At 38.4% G+C, this 22539-nt stretch overlaps 1 protein-coding gene across 4 annotated transcripts in view; it reads right to left on the bottom strand.

The window, feature by feature from the left end:
• Positions 1–511: 511 nt before the first annotated feature.
• Positions 512–22539, bottom strand: part of OSBPL8 (oxysterol binding protein like 8) — an 85436-nt gene continuing 63408 nt past the window's right edge. For all 4 annotated transcript variants that reach the window (XM_077338864.1, XM_077338865.1, XM_077338867.1 and 1 more), the window contains 14 exons: positions 21691–21916; positions 21048–21232; positions 20490–20571; positions 20167–20265; positions 18919–19015; positions 18550–18648; positions 16937–17034; positions 15552–15641; positions 12881–13017; positions 12395–12580; positions 8538–8625; positions 6423–6522; positions 6088–6190; positions 512–4593 (listed from right to left, as the gene is read on the bottom strand). In XM_077338864.1, coding sequence (XP_077194979.1) covers positions 4461–4593; positions 6088–6190; positions 6423–6522; positions 8538–8625; positions 12395–12580; positions 12881–13017; positions 15552–15641; positions 16937–17034; positions 18550–18648; positions 18919–19015; positions 20167–20265; positions 20490–20571; positions 21048–21232; positions 21691–21916 — 1723 coding nt within the window. In that variant the 3' untranslated portion in view covers positions 512–4460. The remainder of the gene's footprint in view (positions 4594–6087; positions 6191–6422; positions 6523–8537; positions 8626–12394; positions 12581–12880; positions 13018–15551; positions 15642–16936; positions 17035–18549; positions 18649–18918; positions 19016–20166; positions 20266–20489; positions 20572–21047; positions 21233–21690; positions 21917–22539) is intronic.

Genomic DNA, 22539 nt, shown 5'->3' on the forward strand with positions numbered 1-22539 from the left:
CATACCATGTTTCTTTTAAAAATGGGATCAGTCTACTTTCAGACATATCACTGTTGAGCTGTACATGGAGGAGTGAAATTCACTTGTCACAGCTTTACATTTCCATGAGTTTTGAAACATTAGTGGCTCTCTCATACAAAGCATGGAAGAATGATTTTGTTAAAGAGTCTCACCTAGTGTGAAACGGTAGAATGGAAAGAATTTTTAAAATGAGGTAGAAAAGAAATCCTTTTAATTGAAGCAAGACTAATGTAGGGCAGCAGATCAAGGCAGACATATCTGGAGTTAATATGGCCAAGAAATTTGGTAGAACAAGAAACAGGTAATTGGTTTGATATGAATAGTACATGCAACCTGAATAGCCCATCAGAAATGTTTTGTACAAATGAGAAGGAATCAAAGGCAATAAAGTTAGACTAGGGAGGAAAAGGCAAGACAGAATACTGGAGTCACTGTGGGGAAATAGCAAAATATTTTACATTTAACAATTTGATACACAAGCAACTCTCCATTCAGTTTTTAATCACAGCTCTTTTATTCTATTTTTAAATTGTACAAAACTATGACCAGTGGTACTACTTTAATTTACAAATGGCCTTTTAGATAAGTTGTTAACTGTACAATTATGCATGCAACACACAACTTCCAGTTCTTTCAAATAAATTACTGGATTTTCTTATCATACTGCAGGCAGCATGATTTAAACAAACAAAAACACACCACAGTGCAATAATGTGACAGTCAATGCTGTTTTACATGATATGCAGACATAAAACTGACAGGCATTGGTTTTTCAACATAAGTGCATTCACATTCATATTTTGTCTTAACCTTTGACTTTTACATATATTGTATGCATTGAACACTGGTCCTGTACAGTTTTAGTACAACAGCCCATTTTCAGTTAAAAAAATATGTAACAGTACAAAACTCCAAGCTAAAGTTTAAAAAAAAAAGGAAGGGGGAAGGATAAAAATACATTTAAGGGAACTGTGTGAAATGTGGAATTCAAAAACAGTGGAAGGTTATATATTTTAAAAAGTGGTTTCCAAGTTTTAGCCAAAACATAGAAATTTTAAGTTCACTATAGGATGCCAGTTGATTAGAGTGGAAGTAGTATTTCCCCCCAAGTTTCAGCAGTAGTTGAACTACCTTACTTTTGCTCTTCATGGTCATTCTTCTCCCTTCATCCTGAACACTTTTGTTCTCAATATATTTTCTTACAGAAAACAAAGTGAAGCTAAAATAGTCTGTCTGTGATGTTATGGTTTTATTATGGCTATTTCTATAGTATCACAAACAAAGCATAGCAGCTTCATTATACAAGAATAGACACTCCAAAATGTGGAATTCTTGTTGGATTCAGCCATTACCAATTACTGGGGGGGGGGGGGAGCCCTACGACATCAATTTGGAAAAGTTTAACTGATAATATTGAAAATAAGTTTCCATGGAGGTTCATGAACAGATATGGCACAAGCTTGACAGCATCTTTATATATACACACCTCCTGTGTAAGCTCCATCAAGGCACTGTTACAATACTCAAGTATCTGATGGCCAGCTCTCCAAAGATGCCTCAGAACTGAGAGTACAAGTTGAACACAGTAGTCACTCTTACAAGAGTACAGCAGTTAGGTATTTTATTTACAATAGGATAAAAACCACGAAGGAGGAAGATCCTTGAAAAGCGAAAGGCTACTATCAAGGTAGACAAGACAAATGTATTTAATTCTTATTTTATTTCATTAACTTTAAATTGGCAAGAAGATTCTTCCAAAGGCACAGGAGGGCAGTGAATTGTAAAAGTAATTCATACATTGTACAGATACGCTGTCAGAATGAACCTTTCACAAAAAAGGAAGCATGCTGTACCCTTATAAGGGATCTCTAACAGGTAAATGAAACCAACATACAGGATACAAGAAACATTATGTATTGCCAGAAATCTAGTTTTTACTACACACACAACACACTTAAATTTCTTTTTAGATATGTTAATGGTTACACGGCATATTAAAGGCTTATAGTGCATTTCTTTTAAATATATAGCCATAAACATGGCAACAACAAGCAGTTATCAGTATTTTCTATTTATGTACAAGGAAGAACAACAAAAAAGTGTGTGTTTAAATACTAAGAATCAGCAGGGAAGCTACTGTCCTTAAAATTCTATGAACTGTACAGTCACAGGGTATTTTTTAGACAACAATATATGGAAAACAGTCTACCTGAAAGAATTTAAGATCATATATACACTGATAAATACCATATATGAAGAAACATTTCATAAACTAGACCTATAATCAACCATGAAAAAGTAGTCAGGCAATAAATTCCTTTTTCCTGCTCACATGAGGAATCAATATAAAGGAGCAAAGTAGGAATTCAGGCTTTTAAGAGCTGTGCTTTTCTGTATTTGAGACAGGACTAGATTAGACTGCTGTGATTTAATGGTGACTAAAAAACTTTCTAAAACAGAAACACCTGAAAGAAGAAAGCAACTGAATACATTTTGTAACTCCATTTCATATAAAAATTAAGGAAAACATAAGAGCAAGCAGGTAGAAAGAGAATGCAGTGTGACTACACATTTGCAAATAGTGTCACAGTCCTTTGCAGGAAAGTACAATGGAACAGTTTTGACCAATGTTTTTTTTTCCAGTATGTTCAGCCAATTTTCTGTCTTTACAAATCAGTATGAAATCAAAAGACAAATCTGTTAATCTTATAGCTAGCTATTTTTTGGTGCTAAAACTGCCCAAGATATTTTGTTAACTCAATATGCTATCCCCCCTTCCCCCCCTAACATTAAGCATGGGCAGCATTTCAGCTCCTCTGCAAAGCACCTGGATCATGGCTGCATAAACTGAAATGTACAATCATGTTAGATCTCTACTTGTGTGGCACCTTGGAAACCCCATCATAGCCTAGCATGTTGGAAGTCTGTTGCTCTGTGTATTTATGGATAATCCATAAAGAGAAAGATTTGGCAAGACATCTACAAGGCAGTATAAACAGGTAAGATTAGAAGACAGCTTTGAGATAGGCAAGTATGAATCTGAAAGACACATCTAACTACATTATTATTTCTATTGCTATATACTCCACTGAAATAACTTTAGGCTTTATGTGGTTTTTAAAAAGCTTATTTAAATGATTTGATTTTAAACTGACAAACTGTACAACATAGAAGTTTCAGTGAGAAAGATTATGTACACTATGCAAATACAGCAATAACAAATCTGAACTTCCTGTTATTCACCATGCATCAAAAATCAATATATACGCCATGTGGACAATGTTGTAGGAATAGCACTTGGGTTTACACTGATTTGTTTTTTGGAAGTTAATTTTTAAACAACTGGATTTCCTAAAATGTGTTTTCACTTACAGAAATGTCTATAATAGCAAGTCTGTATTTATGCCTCTTAAGACCAGGATGGTTTGTTATGACCTCAGGCATGTCAAAACTATTGTTAGTAAACTGGCATGCAGTGGCAAACTAACTGCCACTGGAAACCATTCCTGAAGTTAAGCTATATATGAACAGCATAGCAATTCAGAAATAGCTACCTTTGTATGGCTGATATTAGCTGGTAGGCCCTTCATTCATATTGAATGTATAAAGCTATCAAATGTTTACAAGAGTTTCATATACAATTGAGAAACTCTGTCACCCAGCAGAGCTTATCCTTTCTCCACCCAAAGTGGAGTCACAACATCTATGTTTCTGCGTTTAATTATAAACTTTCTCTGAAGATTCCAAATTTTGTTTAAGTACTTAATTTGTCATGAGGGACTGATGTTTAGAAAGAGTGGATAAAAGTCCCATGGAGCTCACTGACCTATTCACAAGCTTTTGCAAATTGTCATTTTGTTACATCTTCTGAATCAGTGGAACCAACACAAGTTAATATTCATAATCAAAGGATAACCATAGATAAGGAGCAAGTTACTGAAATATCACAGGATTAATGAAATGCTGATAGGACTGGTAATCTACTGCCTTTTAATGGCAATGAACAGCCGAACATTTATTCTTTGTAAGACTGAATATCTCAAGTTGACATCACTGAACATTTCCTAATAAACTGGGATGACAACTTCTATTAAACTTAAGAGTTTTCAACATCACCTGGGTGTATTATTTGGTTATAACAAAAATATGTCTTTGAATTACCAGTCTGACATTTTCAGAACTGGTTTATATCACTGACGCATACAACATATTGGAATATGCAAGGCAGGAATCCGGCATCTGAAAGTCACAAAGAATAAGGTACTGGCACATATGCATTGTCCATGTCATCTGGCTAGGACGGAATATTACAGACATTGCTCCATGTGGTCTCTTGTCTCTTGGATAACGTTGCATTATTTGAATCCAACCTGAGCATAAAATATGGTCCTAGAAGAGTATAATTCTTTCTGTTCCATGTAGTTTTCTTCCCAGGCATTCTATTTAAACCAGTAATTAATTATAAGCTGTAGAAGAATCATGAGCAAAATGAAGACATAATGTTTGAACTGAAAAAAATTATCTTGAGTTGGTGAGTTTGAAGTCATTCGGGTTCGCAAAGCCATGATGTCCCTACAAAACATTAAGAAAAAAGAGTAAGATAAGTCCACAGTACCAATTTTGAGGTTAGCATAGATCCAAAAAAATCCAGATAATAGATTAGTCAGCTCAAATTTCAAAAGTCCAGCCTCAGAGACTAGGCATGGCTTTCAGGACTTGAGAGCTGACTGATCAAGCCTGCCTGTGTTTCAAAAGTCTGACAATCCAGCAGCTACAACCAGCCAGCAGGCTGCTGGTGCCTGGAAGGGCCAGAAAGAGGTATTGGGGCTCCTTCCACCAGAAGATTTACAGGTGCCATGGCACCTGATTTGTTGTACCCCATATAAAAGGAAGCTATTTTTTTCAATCCAGCTTTAATCATTAGGAAAGTTACATCACTGTGAATCACCCCAGCTTCCAAGTGATACTCTTGAGGTGGTTACCATTACCACATTGCCTGCATTTTGTTCCCCTTCACTTTGTTGGTGCCCAAGACCTTTCAAGTCATTATTTTTGCTCTATAACTGGGGATGGAATCCTTCCCTACAATGAACTTTTCCCTGCCCAAAGAGTACTATATTTTGTTTGTTGTTGGATACCTGAGGCATATGATCATGCTTTTTCCCTTTTGGATTTATCAGCTTCCTAGCCACCCCTGCATTGGCATTAGCCCCTATTAAGAATTGGCTGGAGGAGATATATATTTTTATCAGCAGCTAACACACTGACAGAGCAGCAGCCACACAACAACAATAGCTGGAAGATGCTGAGGCCTGGAAAGAAGACATTAACATACTTGTACTCCAATGATGTGACAGTGTGCATGCATGCACACATGCTCGCTGTAATCCTGATGGATTTTGTAAGTTGCCTTGATGGCATATATAGTGAAATGGTAGAAGACAAAAATGTCTTAAGGATTAAACTTTCCTGCAGAAGTTAAATAACTCCTCTTTCAAAACGCTAGAATCTCCACCACAGCAAATAAAAAATATCAGTTATCCAAAGATTATATAATATGGGACTTGTAGGACTGTCATACTGTTTACTTATCATAGATTAAGAACCCAGAACGCTTAACAGATGAGACCCATCTATATATAGTCTTAGAGGAAACTATTGTACCTCCAATTATGACACAGGCTATTCTGCTATTAGAATATTCCTTTACTTTTAAAGAAGCACAGAAAATTATATCAATCCAAGACGTACAGTAAAACCTGTGGAACAGGTACTCTTTGTTCTTCTCATTGAACTGCAGCATTATTGCTATAAAGAAGCATGAAGACACAATGCCGTCTATGCAGCCCTGGCTCAGTCTCCAAACGCAACACAAAAGAGCAGGTAATTCTGCATGCTTCTTAGCAAGTGCTCACGGCTCCCTGAGAAGGCATTCATACTACGGTGACAAGGGAAAAATTTGGTATAAAGTATTTAGTCAGTCCTCAACTCCAATAAACAGGAAGTTGGTTTAAATTCAACAGGGCCCCTCTTTTTAAAAAAAGTCAGATATGGGAGTCTGACTACCTTCTGATTTCTTCCTGAGTCTCCCGTATAGATTCAATGGCACTTTGCAGTTCTCCAAGGTCTACCATTTTCTTCCGGATTCTTGTACTGTGCTTCAGTTGTGCTTTGAAAGTAATTCACAGTATACAGAATAAGGTATATATAAAAAAAACAGTATGTTAATTCATTTTAAAAATCACAGTAATATCTGCATTTTCTGTTATGGGTCAGGCAGTGTACAATAAACTTGTTATATTACAATATCCTCAGCCTAAGGTAGAAGAAATGAGACATCAGTGTTAAATATTAGCATTGCTATTAAACATACTAAAGAAAGCAGAAATAAACCTACTTACCTTCACTTCCCGAGGAGTCCTGATTATCAGGTTCTGGTGAAGAGAAGCCACACTCTCCTTTCTTCGACGTAGCAGACCTCTTAATTTTTGCAACATTAACCTGAAATTCATAACATTCCAGAGCTTGGAAGATTCATTTACTTCCTTCCTTTACCTCACCATTCTTCCCAATGGGGCCCCAAAGTAGTTTACATTGTTGTCATCCCCAGTGTTTCATACTCACAACAAACCTGTGAGACAAGTGATGCTGAAAGTGTGTGATTAGCCCAAAATAACTCAGCAAGCTTCTATAGCAGTCTCTCCAAGATCTTAGCTCAACAGTAGGGGTGTGCATTCAGATCTACCTGAGCTGAAAAATACCTTCCTGAGTATATTTCAGCTTCCCAAATGAATGGGTTTTCTTGGAAAACCCTCACTGACCAAACAAACCTCCAAAAAAATCTAGGGAATTACCAGAATACCTGAAAACAGTCATCCCAACCAGGATCTCCCTGCACTGTATAAGAAGCCATTCTAACCAGAGTCTGTGTGCGGCAGGGAGAGACCTCCCCATTGCATGCAGTTCCTGGGACCACCTTTTCCTTAAGTGCAGTTTAAACCTAAGTTTAAGCTTAAGGTTCTGGTAATCACCTTTAAGGCCATATGCGGTTTGGGCCCAGTGTATTTGAGAGACCGCCTCCCTGCCTATACTCCCAAAAGTGTCTTACGCTCCGCCACCTCCAACTGGCTGTGGATCCCTGGCCCCAGAGAAGCACGTTGGACCTCAACAAGGGCCAGAGCCTTCTCGTTCCGGCCCCCATCTGGTGGAATGAGCTCCCTGAGGAGATCAGAGCCCTGCCTGAACTTCCACAGTTCCACAGGGCCTGCAAGAGAGAGCTCTTCCATCAGACATTCGCTTGAGGGCGACCGACTCAGAACACCTGCTGGTCCCCCCAGACGCCTGCCCATGAGTCTCCCAATGTTACTGTTAATTGTTATTTATATTATTTATATTATAAATGTGGTTTTGTAATCTTTTGATGCTTTATTGAAAGTTGTTTTGACGTTATAGTCTGTATAATGTTCCATGTAAGTTATATAATGTTCAGTGTAAACCGCCCAGAGCTGCAAAGAAATGGGTGGTATAGAAATCTAAATAAAATAAATAAATAAACCATGCTTCAGGAGGAGCCATTCCAGCTCTGGTATTAGGCTGGGTTTGTTTTTTGTTTTTTTTAAGAAACTGGTATTAAAAATTTTGGGATTTCCCCCAAAATACCAGATCTGAATATCATTACTGGTATTGGGATTTTTCAGAAATAGTGATTTTTTTTTAGGTCCAGTAGACCGAAACGAAACACAAAATACTGGGTAAAAGATCTGCATATCCCTACAACAGTCTTAGCCTTTTTCAACCTTTTGACCATAGAGGAGCCCCTGAAATAATTTTTCAGGCTTCAAGAAGCCCCAGAAGTGATGTCAGCTGGCCATGCCTCTCTGTCATGATTCCCAGAATTGGCATATTACCAGAAGTTACATCACCACCTGTGTTGACAGTTCTGAGGAGGACTGAGGAGGGGAGAGACAGGAGGCAGTTAAGATGGGAGTACGTGTGCAGGCTCCACTTCTTCCCAGATGCAGAAACCATGAGAGAATTCACTCATGCTCAAGAGGGGAGGAGGGGGAGCAATGGAAAGGGCCAGTTCCCCAGCTTGTGGCCGTCCATTAAGGCAGGAGGGGAAAGGCCGTAGACCCCCCTCCAGAGATCCCAAGGACCCCCCAGGGGTCTGTGGACCCTGGCTGGGAATCCCTGGTCTAACCACTATACAGCACTAGTTATGGTAGAACAGATGCTTGTCAGATATGCAATGCTACCCATTCATCTTTGAAGTAATAGGCAAATCTAGTTAATTGACATCAAGGACTAGAAATTATTTTGAGAGATTAACTACAAAACTGAGGCAGATATTTTTAAAGGAATAATTAAATCATTTTTTTCATGATATATCACTTAAGGGAAAGCTGCAAGTAAAATGAACTATCTCCAAGATAACAGACTAAAAATTTAAAAAACAAATTGTGAAGAAAATTTGCATTCTTCCACCTTCATATTGTACTGTATTTCATAAAACATACCATTGGTGTCCGATGTCTCACTTTCGTCTGGATGGCGCCATCTTTTTCGAATTGTATCATATCGTTTAGTGGATCCCATGGTCTTGTACTGTGGGTAGAGGATGGATACAGTTTTAAAAAATTCCAAGAGAAAAGGAGAGATTTCAACTGGTTATTAATTTAGGACATGGCATCTCATATGAAATGCATTCATGCTGATCATTTGTTCCCATATGTCTCAACTTGATCTGGATGAAGATAGCCTCAATTATTATAAAATATCAAGAAGTATCGAATGTAAGAGATATTTAACACTACTTGCAGCCGGATCAAGTGGGGCTGGTGGGGGCTGGGCAGCTCTCCAGCAGTCCCAGGACAGAGCTTCTTAGCATTCAGCAGGCTGAGAGGCCCTCATTAGCAGGCCTTGCTTAGTAGGCCAAGAGGCTCTCGTTAGCAGGTCCTGCTTAGCAGACCCTCCACCATGACCCCTTTGCCCAGGGCCCTCTTCCCTTACCTTCTGCTGGTTGCAGGCACTGAGGCACGTCTGAGAGCAAAGAGGCTAGAGTCCAGGGAGAGAGGATGGGAGCTGCAGGAGCAGGGCCAATCAGGGTGCAGCCGGCTGCACCCTCATTGGCCCTATTCCAACTTTGACAGCCAGACATGTTCCACCCCCAAGGCTGATTCACAAATATATAGAGGAACCATGGATAAGGATATGTTCTACACAAATTGAGTAGCCAATCACAAAGAAACTTACAAAAAATCCCAGCCAACTACGTTAAATTTCTCTACTACATTGAGATTAAGAGAGGCAAGACTGAAATTAAAAGCACATTACAGTTTATGCTTCTTTATGTGTGTACAGTGTGCACACATGTATGAATATGTAAATATAGAAGAAAGAGAAGAGTTGGTTCTTATATGCCACTTTTCTCTAACTGAAGGAGTCTCAAAGTGGCTTACATTCGCCTTCCTTCCTCTCCCCACAACAGACAACCTGTGAGGTGGGTGAGGCTGAGAGTCCTGATATTACTGCTCGGTCAGAACAGCTTTATCAGTGCTGTGGCGAGCCCAAGGTCACCGAGCTGGATCCATGTGGGGGAGCGCGGAACCAAACTCACATTGCCAGATTAGAAGCCTGCACTCCTAACTACTACATCAAGTCAGCTCTCTATGCATCACTCTTCATCTCTAGTCTCTGGACAAAACCTGTTGAAAGCTTAACTCATTTCAGTGGGCACAGGTTGGGGATAGCTGGTGTCAGACTGAATGCAAGGCATACTGGGAACAACAATGGATGCATTCTATTGAAAAGCCCCCCCCAAAAGCAGTTGTTCACATGTCTCACATTTTCATTTTTGTTGGTCTTAATAAAAGGAATACTCATAGGGCTGGAAGGAACCTCCAAGGTCATCTAGTCCAGTGGCCTTTCTGAGGCTGGGGACTGGTAGGGCAGTGGGCTGTGCCCGCACATGCGCGAATGTGTCATGCGCGGCCAAAATCGCGCATGCGTGGCACTTTCGCGCATGCGCGATTTCGGCCCTGATTTCCTCTCCCCGCCCTCCCGCAGTAAGAAGCTTCCCGGGCCGCAAGCTTGTGGCCTGGGAAGTTTTTTACTGCGGGGGGGGGGGAGAGGGAGCCACGGCACCGGGCCGCAGCCCGCAGGTTGGGGACCACTGATCTAGTCCAACTCCCTGCAGAATGCAGGAAATTCACAACTACTTGCTCACCCACAGTGACCCCAATTCCATGTCCAGATTAAACGCCACCCTCCAAAAAAAGAACCAGAATCCCTGGTAATTCTGGTCTGGAGTAAATTTGCCTTCTGACCCCAAAGTGGCAATTAACATTTCCCTGGGCATGCAAGAAAGAGCTACAAGAGTCAAGCTCAGACACAATCCCTTCTGCCCACCAACTTACAATCTGCATATTCTTTTGTTTTTGATCAATATTAATACTTGCAACTTCTTTCTACTTGGAGAATACCTAATATAGGCGTTCTTAATAGAAGTTTACCAGCCAGGGGAAAATGAACCTGGAAAAACAATTTTCTTATAGATTTCCCTCACAACACAGCAGAATATATGCTAAAATTTGGCTTATATTTACTTTCTACTTTATATACCAAGTAAAAACCCTAACCCAACATTGTGAATATAAGGACTACCATGATCTTCGATTAATCTCAGCTTTTTAAAGGGATCTTAGTGTCTTGACTGTAATTGACAAACTGCTCATTTTTGTACTTTTAATGGGCTACTTCCATTTTTGAAACATATCAGAATAAAACTAAGTTCAAAGACACAAACAAGACAATAAAATACACATGCATAAAAACAACAATTAAAAATGGTAGCAAGGAGAGGTCATGGAATGAATGTCAGATAAAACAAAAAGTCTTATGGTAGAGGACAGCAACAGAAAGAAACAGTTGATTCAACTTTGAGGAGTTCCAGAGCTTTAATGACGTGACTAAGAAGGCCCTCTCACGGATTCCAACCTGCCTGAAGGCCAGGGCACCCAAAGCAGGTCCTTGGAAGATAACTGCAGGGCTAAGCAGTCAAAGCTGGTAAAAGGCACTGCTGGCCACACTTCCACTTACTTCTCCAGCAATAGGCCTATATCCAAGAGCACTGCCATACTACGGGCCTATGCCTTCAAAGGAGTGCAGCCTCATCCAGAAAGGGTGATGGGTCTTGAGTTAGACCTTCAGTTTACCAAAAGCACTTCCGTCTTGTCAGCATTAGGCATTTAAGACAGCTAGGCATCCTACAGACACATTACAGAATGGACAGAGAAACACCATGGCCTGAAAACTGAGGTCATTGCCCCTTCATCCAGCCTGATAAAGTGTTCTGGAAAACTTGAAAACTTGCATACTGTTTTGTGTTATTTTGTTTTGTTTTAATAAAAGTATTATTTAACTATTGTTCTTGTGCTTTAAATTAATGCCATTATTTGCAACTATTTAGTACTTTTTAAAAAATAGTAGTGTGGGAATATCTCAAGCTCTCACTGTTTCCTGAGATCAACAAATTTGTGATTGTCCCACTAACTCTTGCAATCACTGGTGTTTACAATGCAGTTAAAGAGAGCATCAGTGCAGGCTGAACAAAGGAATATTATAGAACGCACAAGCTGCCTTATATTGAATCAGGGGATAAAAAATAAGGAAAAGATTGATGGTGCAAAATAAAGTAAAATGTATTTTATTACTCAGCTAAAACTCCCAACATTCCATATGCTGACCACTGATTATCAGGGTCAGTACTATCTACTAAGATGGGCAGTGGCTCTCCTGATTCTCAATCAGAGGTCTTTCACATCACCTGCTATCTGGTTCTTTTAACTGGAGAAGCCAGGGATTTAACCTGGGACCTCCTGCATGCAACAGACGCTCTTTTACTGAATCACAGCCCCTCCACAAAGAAAGTTTGATATATGAGTGTGTGCACACAAATTTGCACTGAATGCAAATCTTAATCATATGTGACACACTAAATGCAGTACGAGCAGCTTGGGGACTGAAGCATTTAGGAGAGATAGTAACGTACAAAGTGGCAGCCATGAAGATGAACAAATCCAACCGTTTGGAAACAACTTGCCCCTTACATGAAGCCACACTGAACTGATTACAACCAGAAAACTGAACCAAACCCTATAGAAATTGGTCAGAATTGCACACTGTTAGAAATTCATAAGGTGAAATTTAACACTACATAACAGTTTCATGCACATTATGATATTTAGCACAACCCAACACTAAGTGTTCCCAGGTCTGTGCCAGATTGCAGCCTCAACAGAATACAACAGGTTCTTTCAAAGTGGTTTGTTATTATCCTAAGAAGCAAAAACAAAACATCAGTTCTCCAACTTACTCTGCATATTTGTAATTCCATTCTCCTGTGAGTGGATCTTGTTCAAACAATCTGCACATCCACTCTTCATCATGAGCTTTCCTTTCTTTTGCAGCTTTTCTCTGAGCTTCCTCCAAAACACATTTCTCCTGCGTTGCTTCTGTTTGGTCTTTGTTATTTATAGCGCGGGTAACATGTTGCCAAAGTCTAATGGATAAACATAATGGGGAAAAAGTCAGAGTTTGATCAAAAGACTGCAAACTGATTTCTGTTGTATTAACACCAAAGAATTCTGTGAACTTAAACAATTTCACCATTTTCTTTCCTATTACAATTTTTCTCCCCAATGTATAGAAAGTAGTTGTTCAAATTTCTGCATTCTGTTACACACTAAATGAAAGCATGATTTTCACTCTCCACCCTCTCCATTTCAACCATTCGCCTATAGGTTTCCTGCATTTGACCGGCTTTGCCATGTATTAGAACGCGTGCTCAGAGCAAACTTACTTCTCTGATTCAAAGTCACTTTGCTCCTCAAACTTCACTGTGTATCTTCTTAATCTGTGCTGTCTGATTTCAGGTGTTGGATTCCAGAATGTCTCTGAAACAGCTGTCTTTTTATCCCTAATAATAACTTCACTGTCCTGTAAAGTTTAATGTATTAGATTACTTTAGTAGCCAGAGAGTAAACAACTTAAAGTCAATATGAACAAAGAGTCCTTCTGAAAGTCACTTTTTGCAACCAAGGCATTTGTTATACCAGTTTGGCATACATGGCTGAGGACAGCTGAAAGTCAAAGCTGAAAATAGATCTCCTAATTTCAGCATCAACGACTTCATTTAAGGGTATGAAACTATTCACTGTCAGATTCTGACCTGTTGTGTAGTAATTTCTGTAACTTACTGCTAGGTGATCCACCAATACAATCCTCACTGATTCCGGATCAGTTCTGACATCAAGAAATGCAACCTGTTCCCATGCTAATGATGACTTGGTGAACCAGCAGCATAAGATACATCCACTTGTGGGTCACTATACCACTAGAACTATTATAATATATTCTACTGAATTTATATTTGCAAGGAATTGTTTAAGTTGGAACATTAAATCTACTTAAAACAGTGGTCCAGCATCCAGCATAGTGGCTAACCAGTTACTTTGGAGGGTCACTGGCAGTCTTCAAGCACTTTTCTTGGATGCTTTAGGACTGATCCTGCGTTGAGCAGGGGGTTGGACTAGATGGCCTGTATGGCCCCTTCCAACTCTATGATTCTATGATTCAAATAGGGCATAGAGGCCAGGGCCCTCATCTGACTTTGCCTCTTAGTACTGAAATTCAGGGCTTTCCTGCTTCTCAATGTGGAGGTTTCCTTTAGTCAACATGGCTGTAGCCACTGATATATCTTTCCTCCATGAAGCTGTCTAACCCTTTTAAAAGCTATCCATGCCAGTGGCCATCACTACATCATCTGGCAGAAAATTCCATATTTTAATCACTCTGTGTAAAGAAATATTTCCTTTTGTCCATCCTGAATCCATTGCATGTCAGCTTTACTGCATGCCCTTAAATTCTAATATTTTGAGAGAACAATATATCTTTGTCAACTCTTTATAAGTCTCCATCATGACCCTTCTTAATTGTTTCTTTGCTAAACTAAGGTGTCCCAGAGTCTTCAGGAAAGGTGCTCCAACCCCTTCATCATCTTGGTTGCCTTCTTCTGTATTTCTTCCAGCACTGCAGTAACCTTTTGGGGATACAGTGACCAGAAATGCACATAGAGGGATTGTGTTATTGTATAGTATGCCATAATCAAATCTATGAGAGCATCCCTATACTGCTGAAAAGGTAAGTCTATAGATATTATATATAAGCACACTTCTGGGAACTGAGGAAGAGTAAGTTTATCATCAGTGAGCAACTGTGACCATATGGATTCAGACTGTTCCAGCAATACTCTCCTTGAGAAGGTATTTATTCCTATTTCCTTATAAACATAATTACATACTGTTTCTTGCAAGTGAATCATCAACCAGAAATGGTTTCATGAAATAATTAAGGTACTTTGAACTCAGTAGAACAAAACCGGAATATAATTTTTTAGTCCTTGTCTTCCCTAACCAGCTTCTGCTGACAGAATCCCATCAAATCAACTCTTGTTTATCCTCTTAACTCAAGCACCAATTTATGTTAACCAAACACTAGGAACAAACAAAAAATAGGATTTTGTCTGAAAATAATGATCCATGTTTATATAGGGCAGGGGTTCTCAACCATTTTGTGCCTCTGTGACATGGCACAGTAGACAGAGCCACAAAATGGCTGCCACAATATATATAGTCAGCCACAACACAGCTGCCACAGTTTACCTTCAGTCACACAGTGAAGATCTTTTTCCTGTGGTGGCAGTTGATGGCAAAGCAATATATTTTTTTTAATCTGCATAGTCAATCAAGTCTCCAATGGGCAATCAGAAGCCTTGCTAGAAGAAATCCTATTTGGCCCCACCCACTTCCTAAAAATATCTGGCAGGTGCCAGTAAAAGTGGTGGGGACCTCTGGTATCAAGGAACAAGACAACATCTTACAAGAAAGCAGGGCTAGCACAGAAGCAACACCTCTATGAAGCCTGCCAATACCCCCTGTTGTGTCATGATGAGATCTGTGCTCTTATGACCTTGCAACTATGAGTTTCAGTCTAGTCAGTTTTCATTATTCAACAGGAATTATTTTGTGACAAACTTATCTTAATTTGCCAAAATCAGTGTCAAAATGTGTGGAGCCTGCTCAGGGCTATATACATCTCAACAATGACTTCTTTAACCGTTTGATATTTTTTGTCATGATTTTTAGGTTAGAAAACTGATTCCATAGTTATACTTTATACAGAACTATATATGAATGTAACAGGATAAAGAAGCAGGCAAAGATGAATACTCCACACATCCTATGAACCTGGAAAGATTATGTCATCCCTGCTCATTTATATTTTGTTCATGTCCCTGGAAACATACATTAAAATACCTAACTGGACTGGGAAACTGAAGTACTAAGAATGAGCAAAGTAGACATGGAATGATTGTACAATGGTTACTGATATTCTGTCTAAATTACAATACAGATCAATCTCCAGGACACATCAAACCTTTGACATAATTTGAGTATCAATTCAGAACTTACCCAATGGCCCTCTAGGGTAGCCAAAACTTCTTTGCCTAGCTTAATTTTCCCCAGTATTTGATTAACACTGTCATTGTTGCCTAAAAATGGCTATTAAAGAAAAGAGATCAGAAAGTTTGAGAAAGATGCCCAACATTCAGATACTTGTTCTAAAACACTTCACTGTGTATGAGAGCACCGCCAGCATATTTTTTTTGGTTCACATTATTTATTTATTTAGATTTGTATACCGTCCTCCCTTGCAGCTCAGAGTGGTTTACTAAGAACATAAAGTGTGTGATACAAAGCAACATAGTACAATAACAGTGTTATTAATGTGGTATTGTCAACATAGTCATAACATAGGTAACATTTATTTTGCAGAAAGTTGAATCACAGTAATTCCCACATACTTCCTACGGAAGGGGTCATTGTACATATTTCTGTCATATCATTCTAGATTTGTCCAAATACAACGCCTGTAATAGTCATGCCCCTTCCACAAGTATTATCTGAGCAGCAACCATGTGTAACATGGTTGGAGATACCCACTTCTATGAAAAAAAGAAATGCAAAACATCGTAAGACATCACCATTAATGTATAACCATATGACAGATTCCATAAATTACTGCAGTATTAAATTTAGTAATCTGGAATTTTCCCCAAGAACATAAATCAACATGTCCTTGGTTTAAATTAATTGGTTTCATTTCCTGTAGCACTTACATGAGGACATGGTTCTTTCCCACCCTTTCCTGAGACTTCCAAAACACAGGTGCTAGATGGTACCATGGAGCTTTTGGGGGGGCTGCAACGAGGGAGGAGAAGTAGATGAAATCACCCATCTTTCCCTCTTCTGGCAGTGGATATTACCATGGCACAGGAACAGTGTCACCATGGTTCCGGCTGCTCAGTATAGCACCAAGGTCATATGGCCTTGCTGTCCACGAGTTCCACAGCCTCCATTATCAGTATTTTGTAAGAACTGGTGCTACCGGGGGAAGGATAAGAATGGGGGAAAAAATCTGTTTTCCTCACAGGTGCTGATCTTCTTCTATTCAGAAGCTACTTGAGCCAAGGCTGTCAGGTGGAGAGTTGGGGCAGACACAATACTGGTTGTGCATCACACTACCTTTCTATAACCATTATGTTTAAGACCCTGATCTTCCCAAATACTAACGGTAATGCTGCATTATGACATACAGATTCCAGTTCAGATCTTCATAAACCTGGTTATGTATGCAAGAGAGTATACTATCTATGGGAATTATTTATTCAACAATTGGCTTACATTTAGCAATATAAGTGCAAAATGTAATATTAATAAGGCCTGCCACAAATGCTAATTAGTTCATTCCCCATGACATTAACAATAAAATAGTTAAGGAACTCAACCTTACTCACCTTTAGTTTGAATTCAAGGGCAGCACTGTACCCAGTTTTTTCACATGCAATGCTGACTGTTCCTCCAAGCTCTAAAGTCATTGTTCCATAAAGAATTCCTGTAAAAAACAGAACTAGGTTTTGTTTTTTGGTATATGCATTTCTGCCCACTGGATTTCCACATATTACTGAATATAATGTTCCAAAGTGTTAGCACGTTGTTAAAAGGTTTAAATGGTTGTAAGCCTAATGACATGGGTAGGGGGGTAAGGAAAGCAAGCAAACAAGACTTATAAAGCATTTTTATGCTAATCAGGAAGCAAGGAACTTGCTTATTATGTTAGAAAGAAAAGAAATATTTAAGTTAAAGAAATTAAAAGTCTTGCCCATGGAAGGAAGGGGCAATTTTCATTGAATCCTCTCTCTTGCTCCAGGCGAAATACACCCCGCTGTCATCCCTTTCCTGGGATCCACCTGTCCCTCAGGAAAAGCATTTCAAGAAAGCATTTGGGACTGTAGTAAGGGTGTGTGTGTGTGTGGCGGACAGTAAGTGAAGGTCTGCCCTGCTGATAGAATTGATTTTTGCCAGTGGAGAGTTTTCATGGGATCTCTAAGTCATATGGTTAAGTACTCTGAAGAAGACATTACTCAAGAAGGAGCTATGTTTTGATGACTGGTTTTTCTATCACTGTTTTTCTCTTTGCAGTTTTAAAGTTTTTCAATATTTTCAGATAAACCTAAGTATTGGGTTGGATCCAGGCTGAATCTAAAATTTCTATAGATTCTCTCTTCCTGCTGCAGACCTCATGTCATTCTTCAGGGCCCCCTATCCTCCAGGAGCATCCTTTCTTATAGATCAGTGGGTTGGGGGAGAACAGGAAAGCTCCATTCTACTACGAGAAAATTTAGTCTAGATCCAACATTATACATAATGGCCCTTCTCCCATACATTCAGAAGCAGTCAACACCTGAACACCAGTCACAGAAGGTGGCTTTTGCCTCTGCTTGGGTGGCCACTGTGCAACTTATTCAGCTTTGTAATAATGACTACATGTGACCAAAAAATTAGAACAGAAGGTCTCTTGGAAAGAAGATATCTTGTGCTCTGCTTGAATATTTTTGTCATGTGCAATCATTATTATGAAGTTGAAGAAGTTTCAAGTCGAGTCTTGTTTCGATATTAAAAACTCAGAAGTCAAGAACTTCTCTTTGTGCTTAATGTTAACCTCTAGTAAGAACATAGGAATTCTTCTGTTAAGTGTAAGATTTACTGAGCCACACAGTTTCTTCCCTGCTTGTATACATCCTCCAGTATGTATTTCCAACTTGTTAAGACAGGATGCTGAACTGAACTACATCGATCTGTTCTTGCATTCTTAATTCTCGTTTTTAGATACACTGTGAACACTCTCAAGTGTATCAATCCCTTTCTTCTGGAGACTCAAAAAATCTGACTCTTTAGGTGAGATACACAAACCAAACTTTGATTTAATGTGAAGGGCAAGGGCTTGATATTTATCTAGAGAGTTCGGAAAAAAATGCTCAAATGAAATATGAGTTGAACTGCTCTTAGGAAATGGCTTAAATCATTCTAAAATCTAGATTGAAGTCAGCTTTGTATGACATAAGAATACCTTTACAATGTGCATATGGCATTGTCATTAAATATTCTTCTCCTCTATTCAGGAACATCAGTCGACCTTCACCATCCAGAATGGCAGATAAAGAATTTCCTGGTAACAGAAAACAAAACTAATTGATTAAATGAAGCATGTCCCCAAAACCATATATATTTATTATATTAAATCATACCGCATACTAGTCTTAGAGTAAAAAGAATAATGAACCATTCCACTTTAAGAGGGGAAACTTTTTCAATTATGTTTCATGTAGATATTAATCAAACCACCTTTCCTACATAATTTACATCACAAAAATGAAAGTATAACATTTTTTGCAGACTTACTAGACAATAAATAAAAAGGAAGCTGGCAGGAGCTTACCATAAAATTTGGACTTGGCCAAAATATTACCACTAAGGCAAAATCCATCCTTTCGGTTGCTTACATAGAAGGCAGATATTGGAGGATGATGGGACACCTGTTGAACATAACAAAATTTAATACATGTAGGTGATGTGCTGTGAAAAATAAACATGCAGAAGGAAAGCATGCAGAAAAATTATAAATTGAAATCTTATTACCATGTAAGCTGTAGTTTTCCAAATAGTCTATTAAACATATTAAAACACCAAGTTATACCTGCAGGTACTAGATCTTGCACAATGGCAAAATCAGCATCATTAAAGTAAACAAGCTAGGAGAAACCTCTGAATGTTAAATATCTAGGTAGAACAGATAAAAATTACTTGGTAATTAAAGGGAAATGGAATAGACAAATAGTGTTGTTCCAACTGGAACACACCTAAGCTACTAGCTTTCCTTAACCATAGTATTTAGCATCCTACTTAACATACTGTTAAAAACCTTCATGTGCCTCCCCAGTGTTAAGAATCCCTTCAAAAATGGACAGTTAACCACTTGAATGTCATCATCCTCCCTACCCTCGACCTCCCTAGGTCTCTTTTAACAATCCTATTTTCCTAAAAGTGAGAATGGATGTTTTTATTGTGCAACAGAACAGGACAAACTAGTTTGGGAAATCTTTTATCTGATTGTAGAGTGTTCTGTACATTAGTCACATTTGAGCTTGTTAGCTTCAAAGCTCCATTTAAGCATGTCTATTCCCCAATGCATTTCAATGCTTTTAATGAGATCAGGCTTAAACACTGAATTAATGCTTAAGAAAACCACCTTCAGCCACAGTTTAGCTTCTAGACTTTTGACCATAAGAGCCCCTTTTGACCATAAGAGCCCCTTTGACCATAAGAGCCCCTTATTGCCTCTACATAAATCAGTGATCTTTTTGGAGAAATACAATGCAAGAGGAACTGTGGCATTTTAGTGCTCATACTGCTCATAACAGTGCAATCACAGGATTTTGGAGACTGGAACCTTACACCTTTGATGTTTCCTACAGCATAAGAGGATTTTCAAACCTAAAAAAATGATTAATATAATCCTACCTGAAACCCCTAACACTTGACTAAGGAAAAAAGATAAAATACTGCTACGCTTGAGAATGATATGATTTTGTTATGCATTTACCTCTGAGTATTTTTATCTATTTGGTGATCCAAAATTGAACAACAATACTTCATTAAAGAAAAAAATTAGCCCCTTTAGTAATACCTGTTCAGCAATATAAAAAGTCTTGCTATTTGTCCTTGGATGAATCCACAAACAACGGAAGGTTTCACCAAGTATAGGATTATAGGGTTTTTTTAGTCCCTTATAAAAAAGAAACATTTTAAATCAGTAAATATATAAACATATATATATCCCAGTTCTCTAAAACAAATGCAATCCCCCCTCCAAGAATCTACAGTGAAGGGCCTCAAGTGACATTATGTCTTCAAATTAAGTAGAATGCTTCAGTTTTTGTTTTAACAATAAACCAAAACTGTCTTTAAGTTAAGCAAAATGCTACCACAAAACAGTGCACCAAGCATTACCTTTGGCTTCTTGTAGAATCCTGACAAATACCATTTCACAACTTGCTTCATACGTTTGTAAGCATTCTCTTCAAGGGCAGCCCTAAAGAAAAATATCCATCAGAACTGTTACACAAGTCTGAAAAAATGGCTGCCACCAGTTTTTTAACCCATGGAGCACACCAAACCAGTTCCAAAACAACATTGTTGGAAATGCCCAAGAACTGTAATTCAATCCTAGGCTTAAAAATGCCGACATTTGTGCTACACTAAACTAGGTTGTGGGAGAGCTAAAATAAGATCTCTCATTTTTAATCATGCTGAGGAAATGACAAGGGTAAGGTAATGCTTGACCCTTCTTCCTCATACTAATTTTGCAATTTAAAATCAGACACACAGCTATAAAACCACTACTGGTCTTGCAGAAGGAATGGAGAAAAGCAGCTGTTTGCAATTTGCAATTTGAAAGGAAGTCTTACATCAGGACCCAACTCTATTCCACAAACTTCTAAAGTAACGTTTCCGCCAAAGCCTGTACAATCATTTTAAAGAAAATGCTGAGATAAATGATCAACTCACTCAGATAAAAAGTCTGCATGATAGTAATAGTCGGAGAGTTTGTCCAAGAAAGAACGTGTTTCCAAAATAAACGTAGGTAGCACCACTTTGGAGAGGTCCATTCCTGGACGTACTTGTTTTAGTAATGTCCAGATCAAACTCTTGTTCTCTTCTGATACAGTTTCTGTTTGAGATGCTTCCCCTGCCTTAAAAAAATGAATAAAGTAGAGCAAGATATTAACTAAAAACATATTTGCATAACATTTGGGGGCACAGTGGTTCAATATACTGCTTCTACCTACACACAGTCCACTGCAGTTAATTCCTTCTTCCTGCATCAAAGAAGCTCAGGGGTCTTGCTCTGTGACTTTAATCAAGTCTTTTAAAGCTTTGAGTGAGTTCTAGCAAGCCACCAAAATCAGGGTCTGTACTACTATGTTTTTATTTACTTTTTTTGTGTGCATTAAAACCATTCTATTAGTACTACAAAGCTGACCGATATCTATAGAAATAGTAAAAAAAAAGAATATGGAGGGGGTGGGAAAGAAAGCTCTTCAATTTAAGTATTTTCAAGCTCCACAAAAGCTCCTCTCCAATAAATGTTCTTTCCAGTTTCAAGAATAATAGATTATTATTTAAAATAAGGTAACAATAATGTTTTTACCTCCCCAAGTTCTTCATGAGCTTCTTCCAAATAAGTTGTTTCCCTGACATGATCAGGTTCTGGGTCAATGTAGGAGTCATCCTGCCGCTCTGATGTGTCAGAGTCACTTTCTCCCAAGCCATCATTGTCTGACTCATCACGATCATGATCATTTTCCTTATCTGATTTATCAGAATACAAATCTGGATCTTTAAAATGATGCCTTTCCATTTCACTGTCATTTAACCTAAAAAGAGAGTTTCAATTGTGTGTATCTTTTGTAGCACATATCATTATACTCCACCACTGTGTTTTTCAAGTTGTAATCCCAACTCAGTCTAGGCTGAGCGTGATCTAAGAATGCTTAAAGTTCATTGGATCATGTCCTTTGAGTTTTAACTTGTGAGGCTGTAAGTTAACTACTTGAGCTTTTTCTTCTGTCATCACTTCAGTATCTAAATTAAGAATTCTGTATTCTAAGAGCCAATGGATTGCAAATGTTGCTGCAATCATAACCATTTTTTCATTACTTACATGTGCAGTCTACTTTATCCTTCACATTCAAGAGGAACACTCCATATTTCCAGTTAGAGAGGTTTAATGTTTGCATTTATTTTATGTATACATGCACATCACATACACAGGGATCTGGTTTAGACTGTACTTAGTTATTCAATTATAACTAAGATAAAATTTTTGCTAGATAAAATATTAAAAAATAGAAACGTATCTTCCAAATTCCATCAAAGATAGGACAGAAATGTTCATATAAACGTTAATCATGCATTTTAAGAAAGCACTCTGATAGCATGAGCTATCAGTCGTTCAAGTCATCAAGCAGCATTGTGACACATGGTTAACTCAACCAAT

Source organism: Paroedura picta, chromosome 5 (genome assembly GCF_049243985.1).
Source record: "Paroedura picta isolate Pp20150507F chromosome 5, Ppicta_v3.0, whole genome shotgun sequence".
Lineage (NCBI taxonomy): Eukaryota > Metazoa > Chordata > Lepidosauria > Squamata > Gekkonidae > Paroedura > Paroedura picta.